Source organism: Talpa europaea (assembly GCF_964194135.1).
Source record: "Talpa europaea genome assembly, chromosome: X".
Taxonomy (NCBI): domain Eukaryota; kingdom Metazoa; phylum Chordata; class Mammalia; order Eulipotyphla; family Talpidae; genus Talpa; species Talpa europaea.
Genome location: NC_140081.1, coordinates 50,179,760 through 50,192,988, shown reverse-complemented (window position 1 = coordinate 50,192,988; position 13,229 = coordinate 50,179,760). Strand labels below are relative to the sequence as shown.

The 13,229-nt window shown below is 39.1% G+C and overlaps 1 protein-coding gene across 2 annotated transcripts in view; it reads left to right on the top strand.

Annotated features, from left to right (window-relative positions):
• The window catches only part of ZDHHC15 (zDHHC palmitoyltransferase 15), a gene marked incomplete at both ends in the record, with an annotated part of 101,142 nt that extends 88,934 nt beyond the window's left edge, over window positions 1-12,208 (top strand). For both annotated transcript variants that reach the window (XM_084259246.1, XM_084259245.1), the window contains 2 exons: window positions 5,079-5,182; window positions 12,162-12,208. In XM_084259246.1, coding sequence (XP_084115372.1) covers window positions 5,079-5,182; window positions 12,162-12,208 — 151 coding nt within the window. The remainder of the gene's footprint in view (window positions 1-5,078; window positions 5,183-12,161) is intronic.
• Window positions 12,209-13,229: the final 1,021 nt, after the last annotated feature.

Sequence of the window (13,229 nt, the reverse complement as noted above, 5' to 3'; positions counted from 1 at the left end):
CTGTTTGTAGGTCTCTGGGAGTCTTTGTTTTTCTCTAATGGCACCTGGAGCAGGTCATGCGGCGAATTCTGCAGGGTTCTCCACAGCTCCAGTTCACGGGGTGTCGTGGCTGAAATAGTTCCTTTCTACTCACAGTCCTGCTTGATGCATAGTTTGTTCTTGTTGGTTGTTTTAGTTTTTGTTTGTTTGTTTGTTTTTTTCCTCCTTTCTGTTGGTCAGAGAGTGCCGACTTTGTGTGTGGGGGATGGTAGCAGGGTTCTGAGCTTTCCTCCCTTCTAGTCCTCTTTTGTGGCAACTTTCTTCTTCGGGTAGTTTGCTAGAGTCGTCCGTTTATCTTCTGTGCCCCCGTTCTCACTGGGACCTGCCACTTTTCCTCCCTATTAACTTTTTTTTAATGGGAGCTCTTACTCGCAGTGTTTCCTCGCTGCCATGTTCCCTCAATTGTATTTTTAAGACATGGTGTTTCTTAGCTCTGTATATCTAATTGTAGCAGCCTCATATTTTCTTTATCTTTATTCTGTTGTTTCATATCCTCAATTATTTTCTTTTTTTTTCCTCAATTATTTTCTTGAATGTTCCATAAACATTACCAGAATTATTGTCCTGAACTCCCCTTCTGTCGTGCTCCCCAGCTCCACTGAGTTGGACCTCTTTCAGGGTTATTTTGCTCCAATATTTGTGATGTATTTTTCTGCCTCATCATTTTTAATGTTTTATGTCTTATAGGGGTGGAATTTTAGACTGTTGTTTTGCATCTGTTGACATAATTTGAGGACTTGTTCTAGTGAAGGGTAGTAGGTATATAAGAGGATTGAGACAGTAGAACATAAAGAATCACCTTCAGTAGGCTCAGGAATTTGAATGTCCTATTGTGCGTGGATATCAGAGTTGTGTGGTGGTGATCCACATTTATTTCCTCCTCTGGTCAAGCTTCTCGGTCTTAATTCTTATAAAGTCTTTTGTCCACATTCACTGTAGGCTGTTAGCACTAGATGCAGTGTTGGGTATGGATTATAGCTGATATGGGGACACAGGCCAGGAATTGCTCTCCTTTCTTTTCCAGTTATTGCTCCTGTTATTGATAGGTGCTCTAGCTCTAACCTGTTCGGTTTTTTTTTTTGTTTTGTTTTGGTTTTAGCTCTGAGGTGTAGAATGGCAGATGCTTTTTATATCTCAGCCAGTGATTCAAGTAGTAGCCTCTTCTCTGTGGAGACCCAGGTGCTCTAACCTGCTTCTCCCTGCTGATCCCACTTCAGCTGTTCTGTATTGAGAGACTAGTGCTCTAGCCAGTAATCTTCATTCTGTGCCCCCCACCCTGCACTCTTCAACAATGCACCCTCTATCCCGGTGCTTGCTTCATCACCCCCTTATCCAGTGCAGTGTTTTCAGGATCCCCAGTGTTGGCATGTGCCTGAGTCAATAGTTACAGGGGGCAATACACAGCAGCTTCTCCTCTCTCTTATGGATAATACTGCACCATTATCACTATTACTAAACAAAGTTCACTTAGTGTTTTTCTCACCCATTTTTACTGTACTGATACTCCTCATGTGTGCTGTGGTGGTCCATTTCCCCCACAAAGGTTTTTGTGGTTTTGATTTACAATTTAGTTGCATATTGAAGAGACAAGCCCAGTGCCTTTGTTCTTCTTTCATCTTGCTAGACCTCTCTCAATAAAATTCTTATTCTAAAAAATGATGATCATGCAAATCAAAACCACATTGAGATACCATCTTATACCAGTAAGAACGGCACATATCAAAAAAACTAGCAACAGGGCCTCCCCTGGTGGTGCAGCGTGTTGAGCGCTGGGCTGCAAAGCTGCCTGCAGCCTCTGCAGTGCAGGTTCTATCCACGGCTGCTGGCGAGGGTCCCACATGGCACGACAGACCTCTCCTGCCACGCCCTCTGCTCCCCTCAGCAGTGTGTTTCATCAGTCTGCCTCTTCTGTTCTCCGCTCTGGTTCTGGTGGATTCTCTCACCCTCCCACACTTCTCACTGTACCCAGTGCTTGTATAGATAAATAAATAAATCTTTAAAAAAAAAACTAGCAACAACAAATGTTGGCGAGGGTGTGGAGAAAAAGGAACTCTCCTGCACTGCTGGTGGGAGTGCAAACTGGTCCAACCACTGTGGAAAGCTGTGTGGAGATTCCTCCATCTACTAAAAATGGAGCTACCATATGACCCTGCAATTCCACTACTAGGGATCTACCCAAAGGATGCAAAAACATTGATTCAAAAGAACACCTGTACCCCTATGTTTATTGGAGCACTATTTACAATAGGTAAAACCTGGAAACAACCCAAATGCCCAAAAATAGATGACTGGATCAAGAAGATGGAGTATATATACACAATGGAATATTACTCAGCAATCAAAAGAAATAAACTCATGCCATCTGTAGCAACGAGGATGGAGTTAGAAGAAATTATGCTCAGTGAAATAAGTCAGAAGGAAAAAGAAAAATATCGGATGGTTTCACTTATAGGAGGAATATAGGGGAACCAAATAAGACAGCATTGTACAAAAATACAAAACAAAAACAATTATAAATCAGAAACATCCTGCAGGGGAGGAGGAACACAGGGGACTGAGGTAATGGTGCACGGGTGTATTGGTGAAGTAAATTCTATGGGGACTACACCTTGGGGGGTGTAGCGGCAGGAAGGGATGGAGCAGGATCTCTATGATTGGAGCAGACGGGTGAAAGAGAGTCATCGAGCCCTGGGTGGCTTTTTCAGGGTTTTATTGGGATTTTACCATGTACACTGCAGGCAGTGGTGTGGGGAGGGGATGGGGGGGGGTTTGGAGGCTTGCCAGCCCCCAGCCCCCAGGAAGTCTTCACTTTTCCTTGTGCTCTCCGGTGTTCCCTCGTGGTCTCATTCTCTCTTGTTCTCCTTCTTTAATCCAATTATTTACACTTATCAAACTGGTGGTAATATTTAACGGAAAAAGGCTACTTAAATTCAAGGCCAGAAAAAAACTGAAAGAACTCAAGTTAGGGATAAAACCGCTGAAGTTCATGGTTGAGGCCACGTTTGGGTCAAAACCACACCCACAAGAGCTGGATGCTGGGGGTGGAGGGGGCGGGGAACAGACTTTTTAAGACGTGAAACAAAGATTTTCACTGAGAGTCCTGCAGACCTAGTGCGCTTTATGGTGACCAACACAAGAAAAATTACTTTGGGCTGGTCAACCACGGGTGAAGCTTGGAAACCACGTTGGGCGCCAGCTGTTATAGGGCAGCCCCGATATTGAGTGGGTTGCGTGGCTGTGGGTCCTCACCCGCGTGCTTAAAAAGGATTTATTAATACTCCACTACAGACACACACAAAAGGTTAATAAAAGGTTTATTTACAAGGGAAAAGGAAATAAGGAAAATGTACAACTCGGGGAGAAAATAGGGAAATAAAGTCTTCAAAGCATCCTACCTGATCCGCCGACCTGGAAACCCAAAGGCACTCCCAGAGCTGGCCGGACGCTGCGAGCTGGTGGAGAGCCAAAATGGGGGATCCCCAAAGCCCACGTATCTGCCTTTTCTATCCACCTGGCTGCTTAACCCCACCCTCAGGTCCCAGCCACCTTCCCTTTGGTGGTGATGGGATTTGGAGTTCCCAGTGTCTTTGGCTTTGTCCTGGGGTGGGGGTGGAGTCCACAAAGCTTGTATGGAATTAGCTTTAGGACATCCTTTCCCCTCTAACAATTCTAGTAGTTCTCTTCCTTTCGTTCTGCTGGCATCCCATGACACCGCCCTTATAAGCCCAGTCTTAGCCCAGGTGTACCTACCTACCTATGCCCACATTCTACTCCAGGTGCCCACCATCAGGCATGCATTCAGGATCACAGGGATCCATCATCAGTCCTTATGGCAGGAGGGCAGAAAAGCCTGATACTTTACTTACCTTACATATATAAACTCAAATGTTCAAATAATAATCCACTCTAGCAGTGGGCCACCTCAGTTCCCTCTAATCCATCTGTTAGTAGCCAGACGTTAACCTAGGTCATGACCTAATTTAGTTGTAGTTTTATACAAAGTAAATCCCACAGGCATATAATTGCCTCAAGGATCTGTACCTTGGAGATGTGGCATTTTTGGCCCTTTGCCGCAACTCCTTGAAAGGTTCGGCGCGGTAAAGAAAAGGAGAGCCAGGCTAAATTTCTCAAAGGAAGGGAAAGTTTATTGCGCCCGGGGTGGACCTCACGCACGCAAGGTGGGGGTCAGTGAAGCCATGCACGTTGTTAGGGGGAAGCAGGGTTTTATAGGGTGAGGAGAGGTCAGGTGGGAAGTTGGGCTCCTATGGCAGGAAAAAGTTTGTTGGGGGGGGGGGGTTAGTTTCGTGGGGCAGGTAGAGGTTCTTTGTCTGAGAAGAGACTCGTAGTGGGAGGGGGGAGGCTCATTGTCTGAGTCCTCCAGGCAGGCTTCTGCATTCCTGTTCCCAGATGGGCTACCTGGTGGGTTTTTGCATTCCAGCCTCCTGCATGGACCTTTCACTCCTAATCACCTTTCTGCCATATATGCCCAATAACAGGACCTTCAGACATTTTTACCTGTCACAAATTCAAAGAAACTTATCTCCATTGTATTCAGTGATTTTGAATGTTAATTTTTCTTGAAAATTTAAAATCAAGGTAGTAAGACTGTGATATAAATTGGGGATATCATTAAATAATATTTATAAAACTTGCTTCGTGTGCATATTGCCATAATGGACATAGTGGGAAACAAGTTAAAGAGTTGCTTATAGGGTGGGGGGAAGCAAATATTGTTTACAAATGAACAATGATGTAAAAAAATTTTTAAAAATTAATATGAAAAAGGAAAAAAAAAACAAAAGCAAAAAAAAAAAGAGTTGCTTATAAGCAAAAACAGCCAGCACTGATCAATACAAACAATATGTAGAGATTGAGAATACTACAGCTATTAACTGATGTTATTGTAAATGCCTGTTCTACCATGTCTTTAGGCAATAAGATAAATAGCTTAAATCTTCCTAAGAACTCTTCCTGTTGCTAAGAAGCTTATTATCTTTATAAAATGCTGCAAGAGCTCACTGCCTTCCTTTCCCCACCAGCCCTGGTGATGGACACTCCTTCCCTATGAGGTCTATGAATGAGTCACAGAACCCACTATTAGCAAATGAAGAGCCCTGGGAAGACAATGACGATGAGAACCGAGGTAAGTAGTCTCATAAGGAAGTCTTTTCTCCACCAAGCAGACCAAGCACTAATAAAGATCATGTTAAAAGAAACAATGTGGTATAATAAAAAATAGCTTCCGGAAAGATTATGAGTATGCCAAGCCCTTTGAAAGGAGAAGGGCAGGTATAGCCAGACTTCTTTAATAAATATAGATGGTAATTTGAATTAGTGGCAGCTTGCAAGGTTTCATATACACTTTGTGATGCCATGATTTATAATTGATCAGATAAATCAGAAAACATCAACAATGCCGTGATGCTTGTAAACAGTCCTACCAATTGATCACTGGTGCTGCTTTGTTTGAGTCAATTCAGTCAATGGCAATAGCTTGCCTTTCCCTGCTGAGTCACTCACCCATTGATTCTGTTTTAAAATCTCATTCCCATTCACTTTTAGAAAGGTTTAAATACATGTGGGGGGGGGAGTGTATGGAATCAAGCCTACACATGCACTAGTCGACTTTTCTAAAATCAGAGGGTCAAAGGAAGAATAAGGAAGTAGCACTTTAGTCTTCCATCTTTCTCCTATCAGATTATTGGGTCATCCTGAGAATTTTTTATAGCAGCTGAAAGTTAAGCTATTGTGCCATATACCCCTTTTTTTCATATGTGGCTATCTATATTGCCCAACACTTTGTGTTTTTTTAACTTTTATTTTTTAATTATTTTTTTACACAATAGTAGCCCCCATAGTTCTCCTGCCACCATATCACCTGTGAACCATTATTATAGTCCCTTGTGTCCTTCCCTCCCCTATTTTGACTGCCCTCCTACCTCCTACCTTGCTATATGTCTCAGATCTATAATCAGCTTGCTAGTTTTGACTTTTTCTTAACCTTCTGTTTGGTTTCTCTATGTTCCACATATAAGTGAGACTATCCGTTATTTATCTTTGTCCTTCTGACTTACTTTGGCCAAACAATTTGTTAAACAGGCTTTCCTTTCTCAATTGTAAAGTTGTGGCTCCTTTGTCAAAGTTTAACTCTTTATATTTGTGTGGATTTATCTCTTACCTTTCTATTCCATTGGTCTGTTTCTGGTTTTGTTCTAGTAGCATACTCTTTGGCTTACTGTTGCAGTGTAGTATAGGGTTCAAATCAGAGAATATGATACCTCTATATTTCTTCTTTCCTCTCAGAATTGCTTTAACTACTTGGAGCCTTCTGTGGTTTCATATAAATTGTATAATTGTTCTCTTTCCTTGAAAATACAATTGAGATTTCGACAGGCATTTTGCTGTAATATGGACATTTTAATGTTCATTCTTCCATCCATGAGTACATGATATCTTTCCACTTCTTTGTGTCCTGTTTCCTTTAATTTTTTGATGTGTAGATTTTTCACATCCTTTGTTACATTTACTGCCAGATATTTCATACCTTTTGGTGTGATTATAAAATGAAATTATACATTGCATATAGAAATGCAACAGAATTTTGTGTATTGACTTTGTATCATGCCACTTTACTGTATTCATTTATTATTTCTATTAATTTTTGGTAGTCTTTTAAGTTCCCTATGTATACTAAGTCATCTGTGAATAATCATAGTTTCACTTCTTCTTTTCCTATTTAGATTCCTTTTATGTCTTGTTCTTCCAAATTGCTCTGGTTAGGACTTCTAATACTATGTTGAACTATACTGGTGACAGTGGACATCCTTGTCTTGTTCCTGATCTTAGCAGAAATGCCTTCACTTTTGCACCATTCAATATGATGGTGGCTGTGGGTTTGTGATATATAACTCTTATTTCATTTAGAAAGTTCCATTTATATGCATTTTGTTGACTTTTTTTAATCATAAATGGATTTTGAATTTTGTCAAATGCTTTTTAGGCATCTCTTGAAATAATTGTGTGATTTTCATCCTCCTTTTTGTTGATCTGGTGAATGGCATTTATGCGTATGTTGAACCAGCCGTGTATCCCTGGGATGAAAACTTTTTGACCATGGTGGTTTATTCTGTTAATAAGTTACTATCTTGTTTTGCCAGGATTTCATTGAGGATTATTATGTCTATGTTCATCAGGGATATCAGCCTATAGTTTTCTTTTTTTGTAATATTTCTATTTGTTTTTTGTACTTCTTTTTGTATTGTTTTTAAGATCAGGATGCTGTTGACCTCACAAAATGTGTTAGGGAGTTTTTTAATTTTCTTGAAGTGTCTGAGTAGGATATGTATTAGGACCTTTTTGAAGGTTTAATAGAATTCACTGAAGAAACCATCTCGTCCTGGGCTTTTGTTCTTAGGGAGATTTTTTTTCAATTACTCTTTCAACTTCTGTGCTTAGGATTGGACTGTTTAAACTTCTGTGCTTAGGATTGTCTGTTTCGTCCTGGTTCAGTCTTGTAAGGTTTGTTGAATGTAAAGATGTGTCCATGTCTTCTAATTTGTTCAGTTTGTTTGCAAAGAGGTCATAAAGTTTCTTATGATTCTTTTTATTTCTGTAGCACCAGTTATAATTTTGCCTCTTTCATTTCTGTATTTTAATTTTCTCTTTTTAGTAAGCCTAGATTGTTGATTTTGTTTGTTTTTTAGAACCAGCTTTAGGTTTCATTGACCTTTTATACTCTTCTTGTTTTCTATTTCATTTATTTGTGCTTTTATTTACTCCCTTTCTTGTAGTGATTTTTGGATTTTTTTTCTAGTTCCTTCAGTTGTAGAGTTAGATTGTGCATTTGAGATTTTTCTTCTTTTATATGTGGGCCTATATTGTTAGGAACTTCCCTTGTAGCACTACTTTTAAAGACTCTCATGGGATCTAATAGCTTGTCTCCTTTTACTTTAGTCTCCAGATAATTTTTGATTTCTCCATTGACCCAGGTGTTGTTCAGAAGCATTTTATTTAGTCTCCACATGTTTTGATTTATTCTGGGATTCCTAGTTTGTAAATTTCTGAGAAGATGTTTGATATAATTTCTGTTTTCATGTATTTTCTGAGACATGTTTTGTGTGCCAGTGTATGATCTATTCTTGAGATGTTCCATGTGCACTTGACTTGCATATGTGATGGAAAGCTCTGTAAATGACCATCAAGTCCATCAGGTCCAATACTTGTAGATAGTATTTCCCTGTAGATTTTCTGTGTGGGTAATCTAACTTTCTGTCAGTGGTTTGTTGAGTTCTCCAACAATAATTATATTTTTGTCCATATATTGTTTTAGGTTTGTTACTTGTTGCTTTTATAGCTAGATGCTCCCAGGTGATATATATATATATTAATATGAATAACAGTTATGTCTTCTTAACAAATTATTCCCTTGATCATTCTGTAGTATCCCTCTTTCTCCCTGATTATCACTTTTTTTAAAATTTATTTATTTATGCATACAAGAAGTGGGGTACAGGCCAGAGGTACGGGGTGGGTGATAGGATTTCAGAGATAGAGTGGGGGACAGAACAGGTGGATTGACTGAAATACACTGCTGAGGGGAGCAGCAGGCTAGATGAGAGGTCTGCTGCGCCATGTGGGTAGCTCCTGGAAGGCCAGGGATCCAACTTGTGCTGCGGAGGCTGCGGACAGCTTCATAGTGCTGTGCTTAACCCCTTGCCACCTCCAGGGAGGCCCAAGGGATCCCTTCTCTCACTCTTCACCTTCTGGAACACTCATCATCCTATATTTCCTCTTCTAATTGAGTCTGATATTTCTCGTAGTTTCCTCATTTTTCCTAAATCTTGTTTCTTTCTTTTTTTCTGAAATTCTCACCTCTGCCAGTTTAATTCTATTTTAACGAACTTTCTGTATTTACCTTCATCTCATTCAGTCTTCTGTGTGTGTTCTTTTAATATTTTCAATCTCTTCATTGAAGAATTCTTTTTCTCCCCTGGATCTCCTTACCAAGATCTTGAACTTGCCTGTCAGTTTTTCACCTACCTTCCAGTAGCTCATTTAGAATTTTTAGTATTGTTTTAAAGTCATTGTAGATCCTCTATTTCTGTATCCTTTATATATGTCCCAGAATGTCTGTTGTTCTCTATTAGTTTTTCCATCCTGTGTTCAGATATTTTTTGCTTCCCAGGCATTTGTGTTGCCCTATTTGTTTTTTTGTGATCGGGGCACAAAGTATATATTCTTTGAGGGCCAAATATAAAGATTCCTTCATTCTAGTCAATTCGTTACCAGCTTTCTATATGGAATTACAAGATACATAAGTCTATACTAACACCTTAGCAACCTGACCTTCCCATGAGACATATCTTTCTGATTACACATTTGGGGTAATTAGGTCAGTGATTTTTCCCCCCCAAAAGCCTATTTTCTCTCAGTCTTACAGATGTGAGGCAGTACCATTCTGAGGTAGATTGTCTGGCTCTTTGACCAAGAATATATATTAAAAAGTGTGGGGAGAGAGAAACTAACATTTTTTTAATTTACTTGGGAAGATAAGACACATACATGAAAAATTGCCTAACAAAACACAATGCAGGGTATGTTACTGAATAAATGAGTAGAACCATAAGGTTTGTGCTACAGGACTTCAAAGGAGAGAGCTGTTCTAACTTTCTGGGCTGGTTATAAAAGCTTTACAAAGGAGATGAAATTGAAGACTTAAAGATTAGATAGGATTTGGATTGGTAACAAGGAATGAGGAAGCAGAAGTTATGAAGAAAGTCACAAGTATGAAGAAAGTAACATATCATCAGCAAAGATTTGGAACTGTAGCTAGTTGGGAGCTCCTTGAAGTCCTAGAGACCTTATCACCTTCATTTTGGTATTTTCTAGCAAAATAATTTTGCATAGAAATGATTATTAGATTGACTTCAAGGGTACAACTTACAGCAGTTGAATCTATTTTGTGGCAGGTGATTTATGGGCATTGCCACATTTAAGAGTCATAATCACTTTGTCAGTTGTAAATATTAAATAACTCCATTTTAAAGATGAGGCAGTTCAAGCACAGGGAAGTCCAAAGTTGCACAGCTAGTGAGTACGTGTCAGAATCTGGTGCCAAAGTCCAAACCCTTAACCGCTCTACCACCTAGTGTCTCTTCTTTGCCCTTACTTTTCAGTTTACAAGCCTATTTTTTTTTTTTTTTTTTAGAAAAACAGAACACTTAAAAGAAAATTATCTCAGTTCCTGTACCTCTCACACCAGAAATGGAATAATGGGAAAACATGAATTAAGCTCTAGTATGAGGATCATTTCCACATTCTTCCCCAATTAAATATATGACTTTTGGAAAGTTCCTTCTTCTTGGACCTCAGTTTCAATTCTGTATCTCTAAGCTGTCTTCATCTCTAAGGTATATTGTTCTGTGATCCCGTCTGAGACTGAGGAGTCAGAAGTCAAACTGAATAACCTATTCATGATATCTTTCACCAAATGGTTGTTTTTGAAGAAATGTACTAGAGGCCACTATAAACTTACGATTTCTTTATTCTCTCTAAGTAGACCCAGTTGCAACATCTTTTCTGTTCTTAGCATTCTGACAACCAGACTCTAATGAACTTATTCTCACACTTGTCATTTTTCTTTACTCAAGAGTAATATAATCCTAGGTCCTGAAAGCATCAAACATAGTACACTGAGCTAGGAAGGCACTACTTTTTTGGGTAGCTGGGCATTTTCTAAGTGACTTATTCTCTATATTTCTACAAAACAATGGAGTGGCCATGTCCTCAGCTCCTGGAAAACTTACCTCATGCAATAATATCATCAATGTTTATTTTACTTTATTACCTCTGTTTTCCAGCACTGAACTCTGGATTGCTGTAGTCCCTGAAATATTGCAAGTCTCCAATCAGTCAGTTCAGTTAAGAAAGCATTTCCTGAGAGTATACAGTGTTGTGGAGGGACAGAAAGATAAATAAAAGGTGGCTTTTACTATCAAGAAATTTGCAATTATAGGGAGTATTAGAAAGCTCTTAAGTCTAACACAAAATTTATGCCTGTTGCCATGAAGGTGATGTTAGCAATTATATACCTTATACCTAGTGCATTCTTAGCTCTGTGCTATTGGGTTGTCAGAAAAGTCATAACACATTTTTTGCTTCAAAAACATAGAAAAAATTACATCATGACTTTTCCAACAACCCAATAGATACTGTGTGGTACACAAGGTTCAATGGGTGATTGTTAGTGATGCTTACATACTGAGTATATCAATAGAAGGGAAAAGCATATGAGCTAAAGTGATGAAAGTTTTGAGGAAACTTTTCCTAAAAGAAAGCAGCCTTGTCTCTGGAATTTGTCTGGTAGATATAATGGTGTCAGAGTTTGCTATCCTGCTATGGCAATGGTAACCCACCCTGGGTAGCCTCTACTTTTAGGGACCCCAGGTCTCCAGTATGGACGCACCCTAAATGCCACTTTGACCTCATAAAAGAGAATGTACTAAGCAGAAACTAAGGGATGATCTCTATCAACTTTTTTTTTTAATCTCAAAGTGCCTATTACATTATTGTGCAGGGTGTACAAGGAGAGTGATTATTTACACATTAAGCAAGCTGATTCAGAATGTTTTTGTTATCCCAAAAGGTGAGGGATTGGAAACAAAAACATTTGTACCATAAATAATACTTCTTACTGATTCCAAAACCTCTTATTTTCTAGATACCGCATTCCCTTTTAAAAACACCCCAACACCTAAAGTACTGTAGTAGCTATTTCAATTATATCTAGTGAAATAACAGCAAGACAGGATAATTCTGCCAGTAGCAAGACACAAAACATTCCATTAAAACCAGATAATGTTGAGTTGTCATTACAGCTATTTAAGTCAAATACCAGCCAGTTATCATAGATCAAATAATCTTCATAGTAGAGCAGGCTGGCTACTTTTAGAATTTGAATGTCTGGAGCGATAACAAATGGTTCATTGTAGGACACCCGTCTTTAGACAGTTGCAGATGTCTGCTGCCTTCAGGTATTGAACAAGAAGGAAACATGCCAGTGAATGAACACCCACCCATACAAGAGAAAGGCATTTGATCACCTTCACTTTTTATCCTTACAGATTATCCTGAAGGCTCATCATCTCTTGCAGTGGAAACGGAAACATAGCAGTTTTCACATTTCCTTCATCTCTCAGACAGGTCAGTATTCTGAAGGCGACTCATACAATAGCCACCTAGATAGCTAAGAGGCAGCCTTGAGAGTAGATCTAGAGAAAGAATATGTCCTCACACTGGTGAACAAGTTGTTAAGTTCTTCACTCTTGTATTGTTTATAATCAGACTATTAACTTGGGGTAAAAGATCCCAGGGTATCCCCAAACAGCCATACAGCCCATTCAGGCTATTTTTTTGTACTGTGAATTATAAACTCTGCTGGTGCATTTCAGGCCTCTGAAATGATATAGATTACAAATAGGTTCTTTTGCCTGACTTCACTGTGTCAGTTAATAACCTACACATATACCACTCACAGGCAAAAGCCATCATCCTAACATTCCAACTCTTGAAAAATGCTACTAATTCGTTCATCAGTGAGAGGCAGCCTTATCCATGGAATTCTCTATGGCTTAGTGGAAAGCTAAACAGCCTTCTCCTTGCAACAGTCACAGGTACATAAACCTATGGAATTCAGTATTATGAGAATGAGAATTTTAATAATAGACATAATCAAGAAGCTTGGAGCTCTGATCTGATAAGCCTTCTAAATCTATTTCCATGAAAAAGCTAGCAATTATTAAGAAACCTATCAATTTGTGGGGTTTCAGTACTTGACTTTTTCTCATATAATACCCTGGTATATACCATATAGATACTGTATAAGACCTTATATATACCATCCCCTTTGTATGTGCTTGATACGTGTTATTTAATCCTCACATCAACTCTGTAAGGTGAATGTTACTATTCTCATTTTACTTATGACAAAGCTGAAGTCCAGAGAGATGAAACCATCTATCCAGCTAGTAAGTGGCTAACCTAAGATTGCATCCCAGGTCTACCGACCTCATATCATGTGCTTTCCACTATAGCACTACATTTAAAAACTTCACTTGGGCTTAGAAATTATAAGTAATTATAAGTGAAGTGCACCTTCACTTATAATAAAAGATTAAGAAGAGGGAAAAATT